Source organism: Rhipicephalus microplus, chromosome X (assembly GCF_043290135.1).
Source record: "Rhipicephalus microplus isolate Deutch F79 chromosome X, USDA_Rmic, whole genome shotgun sequence".
Taxonomy (NCBI): Eukaryota; Metazoa; Arthropoda; class Arachnida; order Ixodida; family Ixodidae; genus Rhipicephalus; species Rhipicephalus microplus.
The window spans coordinates 225,637,643-225,658,145 of record NC_134710.1 but is presented as its reverse complement, the minus strand read 5'-3'; the positions used below and the strand labels follow the sequence as shown (position 1 = coordinate 225,658,145).

The following is a 20,503-nucleotide window of genomic DNA, read 5'->3' as shown; positions in this document are numbered from 1 at the left end:
CAAATTAACTGACGAACATGCAAAAATGTTTCATTCCAATGTTTCAGCCAGGATCCAGCCTTCGTCATGGTCTCTGACAAGGCCGGGCTTGTGCTGGAAAGGTAGAATAAAAAGTTTTCGCATATTCGTTCATTGTTTTGAACTTATGCACATATATATATATATATATATATATATATATATATATAATAGAAAGAAGTGTACACTTAAGGGCTCGTGTTTCGACACACTATTAACGAGATCTAACAGATAAAGATGCTAAGGAAAGTATAGGGGAAGTTATTAGACCGAATTGTAATGTAAATATGAAGAAAAAAAAGTGGGTGAAAAGATAAGTTGCCGTGGGCAGGATATATATATATAAGAGAAAGGAGTGTACACTTAAGGGCTCGTGTTTTGACACATTATTAACGAGATCTAACAGATAAAGATGCTAAGGAAAGTATAGGGGAAGTTATTAGACCGAATTGTAATGTAAATATGAAGAAAAAAAAGTGGGTGAAAAGATAAGTTGCCGTGGGCAGGAACAGAACCTGCGACCTTCGAATAACCTGTTCGATGCTCTACCACTGAGCTACCACGGCAGCTATCCCCCCAGCCACTTTCTTGGGTATATATGTGAAATTAAACGTGGGAGTGTCAGTCAGCGCCACCAATAGCCATGGCGGCGAGTGTGGCACACTCTTTATGAGCCTGTGTGGTGTCGCATAGCACGTGAACTTATTACCAGTTGGCAGCTGACCAATAGCCCTCATATCCAACTTAAAGGCACCAAGTCTGCCAGTACGAGACCCTTGTAATGAATAAGGGAAAGAAGTGTATACTTAAGGGCTCGTGTTCCTGTGTTTTGACACAATATTAATGAGATCTAACAGACAAAGATGCCAAGAAAAGTATAGAAAAAGTTATTAGACCGAATTGTAATGTAGATATTGTGAGTGCGACAAGCGAATGACTATTTATTCTCTTTGATATCATCATCACCTGTACGTCTTCTTCATCTGAAAATATCATCACCAGCGTGATTTAGCTCGAGCCTGGCTGAATAAACCGGTTCCTCACAAGTGGTGAACTGTGCTTTTCGTTCCCTCATGTCCTCTCGCCCGTTCTCGCTGGAGCTTCGCTCGGGTCGTCGCATACAACCCCCTGCCATGGCGGCTCAAGAAAACCCTGGCCCATCCAACGTCGCCGTCCTACTGCAGCCACCGCCACCCACTCCGCCCAACAACATTCGCCTGCGTGATCCACCTGTGTTTTCCGGTCCGAGGCGATGATGTCGAAGACTGGATCAAGAACTACGACCTCGTCAGCGATTTGAACAGGTGGGACAATCCGCAGAAGTTGCGCAGCGTCCCATTTTACTTGTCAGATGTTGCGAAAACTTGGTTCTGGAACCACCACCCGGATCTTCCCGACTGGGACACTTTCGAGCAGCAAATTCGTCAGGTATTTGGTGCCCCTGCAGTTCACACAGAGGCAGCAAAGAAGAAACTCGCTGAACGCACGCAACTGCCGGGTGAATCTTACACCTCTTATATTGAGGATGTCCTTGCACTGTGCAAGCGCGTTAACACCGGCATGTCTCAGAACGACCAAATACACCACATTATTAAAGGCATTAACACCGTCGCCTTTAACGCCCTCGCCACGCAAAATCCTGCCACCACCCAGGACGTGATAACCATCTGTCAGCGACTTGACGAGCTTCAGTCTCTTCGCCTTTGCTAAAATGCCACTGACGTTCGTTTGCCTGCACCCCTCGACTAGCGTGCGCTTATTCGCGACATCGTTCGTGAAGAGCTGCACGGGCGCTGCTCTTCCTGTGCTGCGGAAGTTACTTTCCCTTCTGAAAAAGATAGCTTGCGAGACCTGATTAAACAAGAGATCGCCTCCGCATCGCGTGCAACGTGTTCCAACAGTCCCTGCGTGCACCAGACGCGCACGTACGCCGAAGTTGCCGCGCTCTCTGCTGCACCCACCGTTTCTGTGTCTACAACAGCAGACCATACGCCTGTGGCTTCGTTATCACCGCCAGTGCGTGCACCACCTTACTACGCACCTCAGCGCCCACCTCGACCAATCTGTTACTACTGCGGCTATCGAGGACATATCGCTCGGTTTTGTCGAAGGCGCCAACAAGACAAGCAACGCGGCTACGCTCCCAAAGAACATCGAAGCTTCCGTCCGACCATGAACTACCTACGACCACCCTCCCGATCGTCCTATTACCGTTCACCGTCACCTACTTACCATACGGACATGCCTGGGAATTCCCGTACGTCTCGCCACAGGTCGCCTTCGCCAGGTCACTGTTCAGTGTCACCTCTACGGCCCGCCTCCCATTCCACGAACACCCACGCGGAAAACTCCCCAATGCAGTTTTAGGAGGGGAAACTGCATCCCTTGGACAGCTAACAATTCCTCCAGAGCGGCCATAGAATTTGATAGTAGTGTTTGTAGAAGGTGTACGTGTTGAGGCTCTTGTAGAAACTGGCGCTGCCGTTTCGATTATTCGTGCTGATTTTTGTTCCCGCCTACGAAAAGTCACCACACCTTATGGCGGCCCACCTCTACGTGAGGCGACCAACGCTCTCATTCGTCCGTCCACTTGCACAGTGTACCTTCATGTCTGCATAGAAGGCATTTGTCATCACATTGTTTTCGCGGTATTTCGTGAGTGCACCCACGCTCTCATTCTTGGGTGGGATTTCTTGTCTTCTGCGTCCGCTTTCATATCATGTCGTCAGCGCCTCCTGCATCTAAATGCCACTGACTCTTCTCCGCTTGAACACGATGGACGCATCCGCCTTGTCACTAAGTCAGATTATGTACTTTGGCCATACATCGAAGAAATTATAAGTGTTAATTGCACCGACATTGTGGATGGCGACGTACTAATTCTCCCTTACGGTCATACCCTACGTAGGGGCATTGTGATCACACCAGGGCTTATTCGCTTTTTCGATGGGTCTACGTACCTAACCGCCATAAATCAAACGCCATAAATCAAACGCCATAAATCAAACGCCCGAGTGTGTACTGCTCCCCTGTGGCTCAACAGTATCTTGCGCGGTCGACAGTGAGCCTGTTGCGATTGTTACTCTTCCGAACAACAACCACAACAATGTTCCGAAGTCACAATCAGTGCCATTCAATGCCTCTGCCACACTTGTGTCCGCAACAATAAGCAATGACTTAACACCTGATCAAACTGAAGATTTGCTCACCCTGTTAAATAGACACCGTTCTCTATTTGACGTGAACTCGCCCGCCCTCAGCATGGCTACCACCGCTACTCACAGCATCCAGACTGACGGCTCTCGTATTGTACATCAGCGTCCATATCGCATGTCTCAGGCAGAACGCAAGATCATCGAGGAAAACGTCTCAGACATGCTACGACGCAACATCATACGTCCTTCCTCGAGTCCCTGGTCATCCCCAGTTGTTCTCGTTCAAAAGAAAGATGGGACAGTGCGTTTCTGCGTCGATTACCGTGCGCTAAACAAAATAACGGGCAAGGATGTTTATCCCCTCCCTCGGATCGACGATGCACTGGATTCATTACAGGGCGCAGAGTATTTTTCTAGCCTTGACCTTAGGTCAGGCTACTGGCAGATACCAATGTCGGAGTCTGATAAAGAGAAGACCGCCTTTTCAACGCCAGATGGGTTGTACGAGTTCAATGTGATGCCTTTTGGACTCTGTAATGCGCCCGCCACCTTCGAACGCATGATAGACGGTGTATTGCGTGGTTTGAAATGGAAAACATGTCTGTGCTATCTCGATGACATAGTAGTGTTTTCATCCACGTTCTCGCAGCATCTACAACGTCTTGACGAAGTCCTCACATGCCTTGCAAAAGCCGGTCTACAGCTTAACACCAAGAAATGTACCTTTGCTAGCAAGACAATCAAGGTTCTCGGCCACCTTGTCAGCAAAGAAGGAATTCGGCCCGACCCCGAGAAGCTTGCTGCTGTCCTTGATTTTCCTCGTCCACTATGTCAAAAGGACCTGCGCAGCTTTTTTGGGTTATCTTCTTACTTCCGGCGCTTCATACGTGGTTTCGCGGAACTTGCGTCTCCGCTCCATCAACTCCTCGCAAAGAGCGTCCTCTTCATTTGGTCCGAAGACTGCGAAAGCGCTTTCACGGCATTGAAGCAAGCCCTCACGTCGGATCTGGTACTGTGCCACTTCGATTCCACCGCACCCACCATCCTTCACACCGACGCAAGTAGTCATGTTCTTGGTGCGGTACTCTTGTAGCGTGACAAAAACTCACGCGAATGCGTCGTTGCTTACGCAAGTCGTGCTCTTACCGCTCCAGAAAAGAACTACACTATCCCCGAGCAGGAGTGCCTTGCTGTTGTTTGGGCAGTGCAAGGATTCCGACCTATCTTCACAGCCGTCATTTTACCGTCGTGACCGACCATAACGCCCTATGCTGGCTTTCATCACTGAAAAACTTATCGGGTCGCCTCGGTCGCTGGGCGCTTCGCTTGCAGCAGTATGATTTCGATGTCACCTACAGATCTGGGAAGAAGCATCAAGATGCTGATGCTCTATCGTGCTGTCCTTTGCCCAGCGGAAGCCACTCACTATCGATACTCCAAAACGACAGCACCTCTCCAATCGCAGCGCTAAGTTCATCATCTGCCACCCTATCCGTCCTTGTTTCACAACGTGTCGACCCATACAGCCGCACCATTGTTGACCGCTTGACCGGCTCTACTACTCCTCCAAACGCCAGACTCCGTCGACAACTTTAACAATTGAAGCTTGTCGGTGATGCTTTATGTCGCTACATTTACCACATCGATGGCAACAAGTGGGTACCCGTCATCCCACTTTCTCTGCAACGTGAAGTTCTGGAAGCCTTTCATGATGATCCAACCGCTGCTCATCTAGGCTATCACAAGACTTACGACAAAATACAAAGTCGTTGTTTTTGGCCTGGCCTCTCTTCAGCCGTCGCTAAGTACATCGCCTCCTGTGTCCATGGCCAACGGCGAAAATGACCGAAAACTGCTCCGGCTGGCTTAATGCAACCTCTTCCTTGTCCCGCCTCGCCTTTTGAATGTCGTTGTTGGAATCGACTTGTATGGCCCTCTTCTTATATCATCCAATGGGGATCGCTGGATTTTCACGGCCGTCGACCACCTTACCCGCTACGCATAAACAGCTTCTATACCATCTGGGACTGCCACTGAGATCGCCGATTTCTTTCTTCGCCACATCTTTTTGCGTCATGGAGCTCTACGCATTCTCCTGAGTGATCGTGGCAAAGTCTTTCTCTTTTCCATTGTGGAGCAAGTTTTGCGTGCCTCGAACACTGTTCACAAGACCACTTCTAGCTACCACCCGCAGACCAACAAATTGACTGAACGGTTTCATCGGACCCTATCGGACATGATCGCCATGTACATTCACCCCGACCACACGAACTGGGATGCAATTCTACCCTTCGTGACATTCCCCTATAATATGGCTGCTCAACGCACTACCCGCTTTTCTCCATTTTTTCTCATCCATGGTCGCTCGCCGAGTTTTGCTCTGGATGTCTCTTTCCTTTTGGTCCCTGCACCCTCGACGGCTCCTTTCTCTGAAGAATTTCTATCTCATCTCGCACACTGCCGTCACCAGGCCCGTGTTAACCCCAACCTCTCTCAAGACACTCCAAAATCTCGCTACGACTCGTCTCGCCGTGTTGTGAGTTTTTCCCCTGGTGATGAAGTTCTTCTATGGACTCCACTACGCGTCCCCGGCCTATGCGACAAATTCATCAGTCACTTCATTGGGCCGTACACGGTGGTCGAACAGACATCTCCTGTTAATTACCCTGTTTCTCCTCTTAGAGCTAATCCTGATCATCGTTGCCGAGGAACAGAGATAGTCCACGTATCTCGTTTAAAGCCTTATGCGCGACGCATTTCATAATAATGTCAAGCGACCAGGCGGCCGCTTTCACCGCGCGGGGGAATTAGTGTGAGCGCGATAAGCGAATGACTCTTTATTCTCTTTGATAACATCACCTGTACATCATCATCATCTGTAAATATCTTTACGGCAAAACGCATTCACGGCAAAACGAAGGCATTCAACTTATCAGCGCTTCCTAAGGCCATATCATTATGGAACGATCTTCCCGACTGCATCACCTCCATCACCGATCCAGATTCTTTTCGCGAACATGTGTGTAATCATTTTTCATCGCACTAATCGCTCTAACTTCACTGATGTTTGTAGCTGCAGCTGTGCCAAGCAATAGAGTGGCATATCTAAACAGCACAGAAGATGTTCCTTACAAAATGTGCTATCTTTCTCTTCCAATTTTAATATTGCACATAAGTATGATGTTAAATCTGTAAATTTACAATAAACATTAAACTAAATGCAGTTCTGCCCCACTATAAACATTATCATAAAACTTACATTATAAATTTTAAATACTCTCCTGAAAATCTCAATTTTTAATAGAGTTATGCATTAAAGTTACAAAGGCAAAGCTGGTGAAGATACATAATTTCAAAAAAAATATTTCTCTAGTTAAAAATACTACCCTCTCATAACTTCATTAATTTGTAGTTTACACATAAAGATTTCAAATGAAGCATTGTGAATATTTTAAATATGACCACAAAGGCAAGTTTTTTGACGCTGAATACAGAGCGTTTCCCAAAAAAAGCTAAATTTGCAAATTTTTTTCAGACTATCTACTATAACTTCGGCGTCTAAATTATTGTTAATTTGTAGCATGTTAAACAGGCCACCAGCACATATTTTATTTGTGTTCTTTGAGCTTGCCATGTTCCTGGAAAATAATCCCAAATTCGGCAACTTTAGTCATTATTGCTTAAGCAAAAAGTCCTCGAAGAATTTAATACATAATTAAGTCATTTTTACAGTTATATCACTTTATTACCTTGCCACAAATACCATTTTGTCAAGTGCATTCCAAAAACGTCTTTTGAAAAAAATTTTTACTTCACACCCTCTAGCTCGGTCGGCGCCAAACAGATTCTCATAAATAGGAAGGAAAATTTTCGGTAAAGGAAATAAACGACCAAAGCAAGTTTCGAACTTCGAGAAACAGGTGGAAACTTTTTCCGGTCTTATTCGTGATGGTCGAAAAAACGCTGGATGATTTGGCATGGAATGATCCAAATGTATATAAATCTACAGTAGAATCTCGACGATACAAATAGGGAGCACGCAAAATATTTGTATTGTCCCGAATTCGTACGAGCCAAAAACAAGTCATGTTCATCATGAAGGTGAACAAAACCTTAAGTCCATGCTGTTCTTTAGGACCTGCTTTGATTGCCTTTAAAGGCTTTAAATAAAGTGTGCGGTTTTACCTCACTCATGCTGCTGGCGCTCCTCCCACAGACAAGCCGTGTTGACCTGTTCACATGCAGTAGTAGATTGCGCGTCCATACCCCCCCCCTACCTTCCCAATCTCTGCCAGTGCGCAGTCTGCCAAGTGCGCAGCAACGTCAAAGTGATGCTGAGAGCTTTTTTTGACTCCCGCACATTTTATATTTCCCTATGGTGTCAAGTTGTACAGTTCTATAGATGTGTCCACATGGAACATTGACAATTTCTGTCGGGAGGTGGCATTAATCAGCACCTTGGCACACTGAAAACAGCAGTCAAAGTTATGCTATAAATGTCAATAAAGCTCGTAATAGTGTGTGGTACTTCAGGAGTAAAGGTTAATAGCATGGTCAGTGACATGCCATCGCCAGTTTGGACCAATCTTATTAAACGGTCTGAACCGCTATGTACACATGACTCCGAGTCGTTATGGTCATCACAAGGAATACCTGTGATGTAGGCACACACCTTAATAACAGGGAACAGTGCGGACAAACGGGCAAGAAATACTGACAGGACTTGGCGCTTGCTAACAACATGAATGTTTATTTCATCGTTACAAATATATCCACTTCTTGGTAAATGGAAGTAACAAAAAGGGGGGGGGGGGGTTGTAAGGCTCAACACATTCATGACAATGCAATGAAGCCAAGTCAACAAGCTCAAGTTTATACCTTTTTAAAGCACATGGCATGCATGTGACCTTTTTCTTTCTCAAAGTATGGCTTCTGCAAATGGACTCCAGCGAAGCCTTCTGTTTAGTGGTCTTGCACCAAATAGACATTTCAGACTTGTTACACATGACTTTTTTCAAGTGATCCACATGCCATGCTTGTTTGCAATGTCTATACCTGTGAGAGCCCTTTTCAAGCAAGACTTGAGAGTGTGCTAGTTGGTATTTGTGAAGTCGGTTAGTAACGTGCAAATGAAAAAGTTGCAGATGACCCCTAAGCATATTTTATGATATGAGAATAGAAAAGCATTTGTTTTGGCTTTCTTGTGATGTGGGGGTAATGCAAAGTGGTGCTATCAAGTTATTTTATAAAGAAAGAGGGAACATAAGAGGCTGAATTATGTTAGAGAATGTTTGATTGATTGAGTCTAAATAATTTTCTCTTGCTGCGTGTGATGTGCTCATATCCTAATGAGAATTCTAGCTACACTAACTATTTCTTTGTGAACTTTTGTCTGCATAACATAGCTTTCCAACCACTTCATTAAAGGGGCCCTGAAACACTTTTTCAAGTAACCATGCAATGAATTCACAGGAAGAGCTTACTGCCTCACGAATTCAACGCCGCAAAAATTGCAAGAATCCGTCCAGTGCGAGTGGATTTACGAAGGTTCGTCACATGCTGCAATTGCATTCTCTCTTCTCTCGTCCTGACGAAAACGCTGGGAGCTAAGCAGGGAGGGATGGCAGGGCCACAGAAAAACATCATGCGCGCTTCACGATCTTGAGCACTTTTTTCTTTTTTCTTCGAATACTCGACTTGGCTTATTTAGTGTGATCGTGTGCGCATGCGTGGACAAGTAGCGGCCTTTTGCGGCGATCTCTGTAACGAGCGAGCGCGCCATGTTCAAATCAGCCAATGGCTGATAGATGGGTTTACTACAAGTGATTTTGAGCGTATTCTGTCATTTGTCAAGAGAATAGAAAGCAATTTTTAACTAAACTTTATAATTTATTATGAATTCCAGCCCACCTGCTGCACTATATTTGGCTCGCGGGTTGTCGGGAGCCGCTACTACCAATCGGCAGCATTTTCTGACCATGCTGAAAAAGTGCTGCAGGCCCCATTTAATCAGCCCACCGAGCATATCTTCTGCACAATTAGGTATGAATGTCCAATGCATAATCTTAATTTGCTGAGCAAGTTCCTCATTTCTGCCTTTGACAGCCCTTCTTGTATTCAGAGACTTTATGCATAGATCATACACGTTTCAATTCATGCTCATCCAAGGAGTCCTCCTAGACAAGGAGTGGTTCGTCAAGAGTCTTTTGCCAATATCGACGCTAGACATACAACGTCAGCACTCACTGCAGCAGTGTCTTTGCAGAAGTTTAAGGCCAACTGTTAAGGTGGACATTGGCACACTTCTTTTGAGTCAAGTTCCCCATAAGCTGTGGGGAACCCTTTCTCTTAATCCGCGGCTGCTAGTTGCTCTGGAAATTGTAGAGGAAGCACCATATTCTGGACAGTTGCATCGCAGTACAGAGGCTGACCGTGCTGTATACTACACCTAAGCAGTGAATTGGGGAGGGTCACGCATTTTCAACACCCCAGAGGGGATTAAGGCTGCAACCAAGACAACCTCGTTAGTAAGGTGCTTTAATAGCATCAGCGACGGTCAGTTCCAATTGAGAGGGGAGGGTCACGTGCTTTCTGGGCACGAATTTTGTGGACCCCCGATGTGCACGAATTTTTGCAAAACTAGCCAAGTAATGCCTTTACATTAATAAAGATGACATAATGGGCACCAAAAAGTTTTTCTCAACCCTGTCAATCCTGTCGTTTTAAGTTTATTACCTAAAACATTTAATGGAAGCTCGTGAGACATTTCATGACAGCTCGATTAACTTTCAAATAAGACAGTTCAGACAAGGTCCCATTCGAACAAACAATGTCCATCTGACCTGCTTGGCGTGTTGGCAGATCCAGGACTCCTCAATGTCTGCTTGAACGCCGAGAGATTTGTGCGACTGTTTTCCGTCGCCTTCCTTCTGCGGCTCCTCATCATCCTTCTTGGGTGTATTGGCAATGTGCACAACAATGTCTCGTTGTTGCGTGCTCTGCAAGAGGTCGGTGTTCATTAGTTCGCAGCGTGCTAACCCGTTACCAATCCACTATTTCCCCTTGATGTTGAATTCTCCTGGCTTTCAACATCACAATAAGAGTGATAAAAACACGCAACTTAAATGCGAAGTCACTTTCGATTAAAGGAGAGCGCTAGCTGCAGCTTACCTGTCCGATAACCATACCAACTGTCAACGAGTTCTTTACTTGGACGAGTTCGCATATGAGTTTCTGAACATGATCGTCGTAAGCTACCGTTCTCCCCATGCTAAATATTGCCTTTAGAGGGGTGACGGATGAATGGACTGCAATAGCGCGACGTATTTCGACTTTTCGCTATAGTGCAACTGCAGTGATTCAACTAGTGCACCAAACAGCTGGAAGGTAACTGCTGATGCAAGTTTCCGCCGTGCCGCCGATGCCTACGCCATCCATCCTGAATCGTTGTTCACTGGCATAGCCTCCTAGATTTCCCTTGCCTGCCGGATGAGCGCGAAACGCCCGTCATATATGGCAGCGCTGCCTGCGTAGGAATAAGGGTCTTTGTACTTGGCCTTTGAGATCGGCAATTTTGGCGTTTGCTACTTCCTCCGTGGGCTATGCCTTGTATTGAAAGAGTTGCCTGTTGAATGACGGCGTCACTTACGTAGGGTTAAATATAATTACGTTTACGCCTTTAAAAACTTTTTACGTTATTTTTGTTGCATGTAAGCTCCAAAAACGTAAACATTTATTTGAAAACACCCCTACTTAGGTGGCGCTATAATCATAGTTCCGACGACGGCCGCTTTCCAAGTGACCGCCGATCACCTTCGTGCCGCTAATAATCCGGCAGGCAAGAGCAATCTAGGAGGCTATGTCACTGAATACAAAGTGGGGTTGGATTGGCTAGCAGCGGCCGTAGCGAAACATGCTAACGGGCCGTAGCACCTCACACGTGCGCAGAGACTATAGAGTGCTCGTCGACGTTCAAGTAACCGTAGCCGAAGAATGCAGACGCCTATTGCTGATATCGCTTAGTTATCAGCGTGATGTGCCAGTTACGAGGCGGTGCGGGGCGTGTGTATTAAGGTTGGTGGACGTAATGGCACGTTTCTAAAGCGAGTGAAAAGTGGACACATGATTGGTGCGAGTGCATTTAAGGACATCAGCGGCAGCGCATTAAGGTATGCGAAACTGCTGTGCCCTGTCGTGGCTTTGTACTTGCGGATCGTTTTGTTAGCTCGTGTGCACAGACTTAGCTACTATTACAGGTTTAATTGTGTTCAGTGTATGTCAATGTGTCACTATAAATGTGGACATAAACACATTTAATGTGCATTCCTGTTTTTTGTGTGCTCAGCCGCGGTTGAGCTACACATGAGCTAGCAAAGGCGAAAAGCAGTTCTCTCTTCATTGTGTCCTCTAAGTGAAGAACTCTAAGCGAAGTTTTTTGCCCTTCTTATGTACTGCCTCTTTGCAGTTAACAAAAATGGTCAGTCTAATCGAATTCTGTGCTATCGCACGGGAAACTACGGTACTTGTGAGTCATCAAGAGACGGCTGCCGACTTCGAGTATCTGCTTGCGGACGTCTTAAAAGAAATCCCCCCACATGCTGACTTCAAGACTACTCGGTCCCGCGGTGGGTACGTCTGTTTTAATGTTACATATCTGTGTTGAGCATCGAGATCAAGCTGTCATTATGCTTGTGCATTTGTTCAGAGTTGTCATAAATCCTGATTGTTAATAAAAGTTTTTGTGAATGGACTGTTTTTCTATTTGGAATACAGGCTGTGTTTTGGGGTTTATGCTAAACTCTAAGGTGAAGAATGCTACAAATACAAAGAAAAAATCCAGAATTTCATCACGCTATTAAGGAGCGTTGTGATAAACAAAAGTTTTTGTGGGGGAAATAACTTGCAAATATTTAAAATACGAATTACAGTAGTGTTGTATATAAAATGCATATTAACTGTATGCTTGCACCTTGCTGCAAGTGCTGAACTTTCATTTTGCCAACTCTTGGTTGCTGTTGATGCCAGTGTAACATGCGTTGTCAAGTACTGTAGGCTTTAGCATGCTACTGAGCAGTGTTGCGGAATGGGCGCCTTCATTAATTCCATTCCGGGGAACTTGAACTTGCTGCAATTTCATTCTTTCCAATTCTCCAGAATGAAAAAACTTAGTGCATTCCTACTTTAGGAATGGCCGGGCAATTCAACTTCATACCTGTGATTCCTCAATGCAGGAAAGACATCTTGATGGCTTTATCAAGTAAAGAATGAAAGCCCCATAAAGCTGATGTCATCAGATGCATTAAGAATTGCAAAAGTACGCAAAATTTTACCAAGGTCGAGGGATAGTAGCTTGGTGACGTATCTCGTGCAGTTTTGGGTAAAGGCGCCTATGTGTCTAGACAGGGAGACAGTATTTCAAAAGGAAGGTGAGACGGCGCACAAGCTGGTATACGTAAGCTTTCAGTGAACACAAGCATCGCGCAAGCATCAATACGCATCCCAACTTAAAGAAGAGTTTTTTCGAATATGTGTCTGAGTCGCCGACGGCGGCAGAAGCAAAAACAAACAAGTGGAGGGGCGGTAGAATGCAGGCAGCTGGGGCGATGCCGTGGGGGAAAAAAATTGCATCGTTAAGGGGGGGGGGGGGGGGTATGCTGCCACCATAGTTCAGCACGGCGGATACCAACAGCATACAGGGGCAGAATTATAATAGGCACATTGCTTATAAATGTGCCGCGCTTGTTATCAGCCAAACCATTTTAAAAATATTTTTTATTGTCAAGTTCAAGGCTCTGGCTTATTAAAAGTTGAAGTTTGAAAAACGCATAAACGAAAGTGTGTTCTATTTTCAAAAAATGACAGTTTCATTCTCATGTCATTCCATGTAAAAGGCGGTTAATCCTATTCCCACATCATTCCTCCAAGCGTTGTCTACATTCCATTCCTCCAAGCGTTGTCTGCATTCCATTTCTATTCCAAGGTCAGGGAAATGTGGAATGATTCCAGAGTCATTCCCATTCTGAAGTGGCAACACTGCTACAGAGTTATCGTTGTCATACACCTATTCCACTGGGGTTTAAAACACAGTGCCGCAACGTAGTGGTGAGCAATGAAATTGACTGGATGGCATGCATAACTTGCGAGTATTACCTCTGTAGCACGTGTACCCGCAAACTTCGTTTAAATCCCTTTTCTTTATGACAACGAAAATGTGGTTTGTGTCACATGGTCCCTCTAACGTCAAGAAAGTTAAATGAAGCTTTTCGTTAAGAGAGTTCGGCCATCTTCCTTTGCAGTGGAAGGGAGTACTCTCGTCCCCAGTAATCTGTAGTTACGGAAATAACTACAAACACAGAACAGCCACAGCCAACACTGTAATAAAGGTTATTTCTATTAAAAGTTATTTCACTGTATAATCCACTCATAATGTGTGTTTAACGAAAAAGAAATACGGGTACAAGTGTATGTACTCTACACACCATTGCTCGCCTCGCCCCCGTGTCGCCATTTTGAAAAAGTTTTGTCAGAGTCCGGGCCAGCCATCCTATTCATGTGCCCCATGGTGTTTACATCTCTGCAACTCGTTTGCTTTTTATTGTTATGCTGTTTGTTCTACTTTAATACTGCCTGAATTTATAGCAGTGGTTGAGCAGGTTTTGTTCCTCTTTCGTCGATGGTGGTATTCTTGCCGGCACTATATGCGAACTGTTGTGTGACCCATTCACAGCAATGGCTTCATGTACTGAACACGAAACCTGTGCTCTTCCGAAATTGTAAAGAACACTGATCTACGTAGTAGCGCAACTTCCAAGAGCTCAGCGACAACTTGCAATTTACTTTACAATCAGCGAAAGTCCTTACTAAAGGAAAAACCCACTCTGACGACCAAAATGCATGCATTCTCTGGTTTTCCGCCCACACACCCGTCGACCACACGGAGGTCAATCTTAACGAGGTGGCGCACGACAAGGCTCAAGGTCTCGCGTTCTGGGCCACTTTCGTGGTTGACACCTTCCAAACGGACTCTCTTGCGGAGGAGTGGGAGTGGGGGATAGACTTACCAAATTTAACGACATTGCTCAACTATATAGCCTTCAACGACGGGAATACTCCCTGCCTCACCCCAAGCTCAACCGGGCGTTCGTTCAATGGTGGCAATTACAAAGAGGCACCTACACTAATCCCGTAATTATGAAACACATTTACCCCGACTTGTATATGACCAATTGGTGCAAGTATTGTAGTAATAGGGCCACACTAGCACATATTCCCTGGGAGTGTCCAGCACTAATTGGCAAAATGAGAGACGCAGCCTCGAATGAGGACCTTTGGGAGCGTTAGCGGACCGGGCTGCTCAGTTCAAGACTAGATAATCAACTCTGGGCGATCCACCAGGCCAAAGAAGCTGCTGAGAAACATGGTCTCTCAACCATGTTTCTCAACCATGTTCAACAATGGCGCCGCGGCCATTGTTCATACCTGCCAAGTTTCCAGGATTACCCGGGAGATTCCCGGATTTTGAACATTTCTCTTGGTTGTACAGGTCATGGGAAAATCTCGCGCAAATCCAGTTTTGCCCCGCGCTTCCAATGCCTTGTCTGGCCACTTGAGCATTGTCTGGTCTGCCTAAGTAGTGGCAATGCAACGAAACTGTGGCAATGTTTGCTGAAGACATGACGCGCCTCTGTCGTCGGGCTGATCCCAACATGTCCGAGAAGAAGAAGTTGCGCTACCTTATGCGCGGCGTGAAAGAACAACTGTTCACTGGACTTGTGCGCAATGCCCCAACTACCGTGGCCGATTTTATAAGAGAAGCCACTGCCATTGAGCGTGCTCTGCACCAAAGATCGAGGCAATATGATCGCTCGTCCACTACCACCCCAGTCAACGCCGCTTCAGTGACTCTGGACAATCAGGGCTCCCTACGTAACCTGATCAGAGATATTGTCCGAGAAGAAATTCAGAAGCTTTGGACCCCTCCAGTGGATACACCAGTGACCGCCGTTGCCGCAGTCGTTCGTGACGAACTTACGCACGCTTTTTCAGCAGCTGGTCTCAGTCGCGATCAGCATCAACTGAGTTACGCCGACGCTGTCCGCCGTCCACCACCCGTCCCGCCTATTACATCATACTACCAGCCAGCTACAGCCGCACCTTCGTCGCAACCATTGCAGAAGGCTTTCAGACGTCAGCCCATGTCTCTGATGTCTCCATGCCACCAGCCACCACTTGCCACGCCTTACTCACCACCACGGGAGGACATAAGACGCCCACAATTTCGCAGAACAGACGCTTGGCGCACCGTCGATCGGCGCCCTCTCTGCTTCAACTGTGGTGGTGCCGGCCATATAGCTCACTATTGTTGGTACCGCGACACATCGTTTCGCACGTCTTGACCAGCGTACGACGGTCGCCGTGCCAACGACGACTACATTGTTCGCCATGACGACCCTGGTTTTCGAGGACCTTCAACAATGTGGTCTCCCTATCACGAGTCGCCTCCTAATCGCCAACCCAATTCCTCCCACAGGTCACGCTCTCCATCCCCTGCTCAGACATCGTCACCGAATCGACGTACTTTTCCTGACCTTCGGAGAACAAGGTTGCCCAGCCCTTACCGGGGAAACTAAAGGTGGCGACCTCTCGGGGTAAGGTCGCAGCCCGACCACAAGACGATAAAAAGTCCCCAGTACTGCCGCTATAGAACGACTCGACGCCGACGAATATTAACAATGACGAAATGGTGAGCGCCGACCTCAATGTAATTATTGATGGAGAGCAAGTGACGGCCTTAGTCGATACGGGTGCTGATTTTTCCATAATAAGTCACAAGCTGGCTGATCATCTTAGAAAAGTAAAAACGCCATGGACAGGACCACATATAAGAACAGCGGGTGGTCGCCCCGCCGCGGTGGTCTAGTGGCTAAGGTACTCGGCTGCTGATCCGCAGGGCGCGGGTTCGAATCCCGGCTGCGGCGGCTGCATTTCCGATGGAGGCGGAAATGCTGTAGGCCCGTGTGCTCAGATTTGGGTGCACGTTAAAGAACCCCAGGTGGTCTAAATTTCCGGAGCCCTCCACTACGGCGTCTCTCATAATTATATAGTGGTTTTGGGACGTTAAACCCCACATATCAATCAAAACAGCGGGTGGTCAATTGCTGCTCGCTACTGAAAGATGCACAGCAAGAATCAGCATAGGAGATTCTTCTTTCGTCGCGACTTTCATTGTTCTCCCAGAGTGCTGCAAAGATTTAATTATAGGAATGGACTTTCTCAGGGAGCATGGCGCAATAATCAACATCCCGGACCGCGTGGTTTCATTTTACGAGAGTGCTCGTCTGACTGATCCTACATCACCAGAGCACAAATCCTTTCGTCTCAAAGACCACAATATAGTCGTGCCGCCTCAATCATGTATCCTCGTTTCAGTAGCATGTGACGTACCATTCGACGGAGGAGTCGCCGACCAACTAACCTCACTGCTTTTCACACACGGGATTTCCATAGCACGAGGAATAGTCAATGTCACCGATGGCCGAACGAACTTGCTGTTAACCAATTTCACTTCCGAGCGACGGCACCTTCCAAAAGGCACAACGTTGGCACATTTCAACGAGATCGCAGATGTTTGTGACTGCTTTTTAGCACTCGAAGCAACACCTGCACAAGACCCACGTGACCTAGCACCTAACCTTGACGTCAGCCCTACTTTAACTCAGCAACAGTGGGAACGCCTGCTTGTGCTGCTAGACGAGATCCACGACTGTTTTGCGTCGACCTCGAAAGTTGGCCGGACATCCTTGACCAAGCACCGAATCATCACAGAGGACACGGCTAGACCAATCCATAAAAATCCGTACCGTGTGGCTTCAAAAAAACGAGAAGCGATAGAACAGCAGGTAACAAAAATGCTTGAAGACGACGTCATTCAACTGTTGAAAAGCCCCTGGGCATCACCTGTTGTTTTAGTGAAAAAGAAGGACGGCAGCCTGCGTTTCTGTGTGGACTATCGAAAGCTCAATCAGATTACAAAAAAGGACGTGTACCCGCTTCCCCTCATAGATGATTCGATTGACAGGCTTCGAAACGCACGTTACTTCTCTTCCATGGACTTAAAGAGCGGATATTGGCAAATTAAAGTAGACTCCAGGGATCGTGAAAAAGACGCCAGACGGACTGTACAAATTTAAGGTTTTACCATTTGGCTTGTGCTCCACGCCTGGTACTTTCCAGCGTCTCATGGATACCGTTCTCTCTGACCTTAAATGGAGAACCTGTCTAGTATACCTTGACGACGTCATTGTGTTTTCTACAACGTTTGACGAACACCTTGAACGATTGCAAATGGTCTTGCAGGCTATACGGGCCGCAGGCCTGACGCTCAAGCCGGAGAAATGTCACTTCTGCTTTGAGGAACTGCAGTTTCTTGGCCATGTTGTCAGTTACACAGAGTTCGTCCATACCCCGAAAAAGTTGCCGCCGTCGCACAGTTTCCAACACCATCAGATAAAAAGGCAGTGAGGCGTTTTCTGGGTCTCTGTGCATATTATCGGCGGTTTATTCCAGATTTTGTGCGCATTGCGTCACCTTTAACTCTTCTCACGAGGGATGACGTTGCATTTGTTTGGGGCGACGAAGAGGAAGATGCTTTCAATGACTTGCGGCAACGTCTACAGACGACCCCTGTGCTTGCCCATTTTGATGACACAGCCCCTACAGTGCTCCATACTGACGCCAGCAATGTTGGCCTCGGAGCTGTGCTTGTGCAGCGCCAGGACGACGAGGAAAGAGTGATCGCTTACACAAGCAGAACTCTGTCACGCACAGAAGCAAATTACTCGACCACTGAAAAGGAATGCCTCGCCGTGGTGTGGGCAGTTATGAAATTTCGCCCATACCTGTAGGGCCGCCCATTCAAGGTTATCAGTGACCACCATTCGTTGTGTTGGTTAACAAGTCTGAAAGATACTTCCGAGCGATTGGCACGCTGGAGCCTTGGACTACAGGAGTTTGATATAACGATGGTGTATAAGTCGGGAAAACGACACACGAACGCCGACTGCCTATCTCGATCACCAATAGAGTCGGCTGCTGCTTTTGATGAAGAGACAGCGTTCCTCGGAATCCTCGACACGTCAACCATCGCAGATCACCAGCATGACGATCCTGAGCTACTTGGCTTGATTAATTATATAGAAGGACGAAGCCAGAATGCACCCAAAGTCTTTACAAGAGGACTATCGTCGTTCTGTCTGCGAAACAATGTCCTTTACAAAATGAACTTCTTGTCAGACGGGTCCACCTACCTGCTTGTCGTCCCTACCACTCTTTGTTCTGAGGTGTTGCAAGCGTGCCACAACGAGGTAACATCTGGACATTTAGGCTACACGCGCACACTGAGCAGAGTTCGAGGGAGATATTACTGGCCTAGACTCACCGCTGCCGTGAAGCATCATGCTCGGACCTGCCTCGATTGCCAGCGGTGCAAGTCACTTCCAACGAAACGAGCCGGTTTGCTACACCCTGTCCAGATCCCGACAACGCCATTTGATCAGATCGGAATGGACCTTTTGGGCCCACTTCCCACCTCTAGTGTTGGTAACCGATGGGTTATAGTGGCGACCGACTACCTTACTCGCTATGCCGAGACAAAAGCCATCCAGAGAGGCACAGCAGAGGAGGTAGCCCGGTTCTTCATAGAGAACATTGTGCTGAGACACGGTGCGCCATCGATTGTTATAACAGATCGCGTAACTGCATTTACGGTCGCGCTTTTAGATCATGTGTTGGAGCTCAGCGGTACTATTCATCGCAAGTCGACAGCTTACCATCCACAAACTAACGGGTTGACCGAGCGACTTAACAAAACTCTGGAAGACATGCTTTCAATGTATGTGGACATCGAACACAAAAACTGGGACGAGATTCTCCCTTACATAACGTTCGCATACAATACTGCGAAACAAGAAACCACACGGATGACCCCATTCAGCCTTGTTCACGGACGAGAAGTAAGAACGATGTTAGACACGATGCTACCACACGAATGCGATGACAACGAAACGAGTGCTGACGCGTTTACTCAACGCGCAGAGGAAGCCAGGCAGCTCGCACGTCTGCGAATATACCAACAGCAAGAGTACGACGCAGGCCGCTATAACCAACGTCATACACCTGTAACGTACGAAACCGGGGACAGGGTATGGGTGTAGACGCCTGTACGAAAACGGGGACTATCTGAAAAATTGCTCAGAAGGTACTTCGGACCTTATCGAGTGCTGCGACGACTAAGTGACGTTACCTATGAAGTCGTCCCGGATAGCCTAAACTGTTCAAGGCGTCGCCAGCACCGACCTGTGCTTGTGCACGTAGTGCGCATTAAGCCATACGTCAGCGAGTGACTCTGCGAGGCACCGTCGCTTCTACAAAGTGACTTCATGCGCGAATTACTGTCTCAGCTATAGCATCGTGGCGATGCTCTTTTAAGGGGAGGCAAACGCCGCACCCGAAACAAAGAACGAAGACGATGTGCGCGCCAACAGCTCATGAAAAGGGGGACTGAAGAAGACGATGTGCTTTTGTTTTGCTCGCCTGCTCTTGGCTCCTGCATAAAAACACACGCCGTCGGTTCTCGGACTCAACGTCTCGGTGCACTGCTTACGTTGAACCGCGGCAATATGAATATGCCAGAAGTAAAGTATTGTTAATGTCATAAAGACATCAACTTAAGAAAAAGAATTTTGTTGTACGTGTCGAAGTTGCGATTGTCCACGATGCAGCCGCCCGACGACAACGGAATGTGTGGCGGTGAGGTGGGCATTGTCTTTTTGTGTACCATTCATTTTCATTTACTTTACAAAATCATTAGTGTTTTATAGTTCGCCTGGTATCGCAATGGAGTAGCGTAATGTCTGATAATGTGCTGTAGGTGACATCATGTCAAGTGGCACCAGCTGTGGACAAAAAAACACGTAATTTATGTCCGCCGAGATTTCAAGAGAGCCAACACTTGCTAATCCCTACAGCATTGACTATTTGAGCATGGTTCTCGAAAACGGTGCCGAATCTACATAAATCCTTTGCTGTTGTAGCTTAAGGAAATTTTTCTAAAGCAAATAAAAGCATTAGTTTGATACTGAAGAACTACAAAGCACACGGCGGTCACTTAATAGATTCGAGGCGGACATGACCTGCTAGGGACAAATGATCTCCACTATGAGGTCAGTCGTGGCAGCGATGTTTATGGCCACGCATGTGCACGGCCGCGGCGTGTGCATGGGGCTTCGTGCATGTGCAGTGCTGCTGCCCCAACGTCTTGGGTGCACAAGGTG

General features: G+C 46.9%; 2 protein-coding genes and 1 non-coding gene across 6 annotated transcripts in view; 1 reads left to right on the top strand and 2 right to left on the bottom strand.

Annotated features, from left to right (window-relative positions):
- LOC119187517 (protein odr-4 homolog) overlaps positions 1-10,631 on the bottom strand; it is a 48,050-nt gene extending 37,419 nt beyond the window's left edge. For both annotated transcript variants that reach the window (XM_037435658.2, XM_075878714.1), the window contains exons 1-2: positions 10,344-10,631; positions 10,016-10,171 (exon numbers count right to left, since the gene is read on the bottom strand). In XM_037435658.2, the coding sequence (XP_037291555.1) occupies positions 10,016-10,171; positions 10,344-10,442 (255 nt within the window). In that variant the 5' untranslated portion in view covers positions 10,443-10,631. The remainder of the gene's footprint in view (positions 1-10,015; positions 10,172-10,343) is intronic.
- On the bottom strand, positions 513-584 carry TRNAT-GGU (transfer RNA threonine (anticodon GGU)). The gene has a single exon. It is a non-coding gene; the product is annotated as a tRNA-Thr (tRNA).
- A 467-nt stretch (positions 10,632-11,098) lies between the features above and the next one.
- LOC119187518 (vesicle-associated membrane protein 8) overlaps positions 11,099-20,503 on the top strand; it is a 61,826-nt gene continuing 52,421 nt past the window's right edge. Inside the window, exons 1-2 of one of the 3 annotated variants that reach the window (XM_037435659.2) lie at positions 11,099-11,341; positions 11,638-11,801. In XM_037435659.2, the coding sequence (XP_037291556.1) occupies positions 11,647-11,801 (155 nt within the window). In that variant the 5' untranslated portion in view covers positions 11,099-11,341; positions 11,638-11,646. Of the gene's footprint in view, positions 11,342-11,637; positions 11,802-19,859; positions 19,985-20,503 lie in introns of those variants that run through there. The other 2 variants (XM_075878709.1, XM_075878710.1) reach the window with 2 other exon arrangements.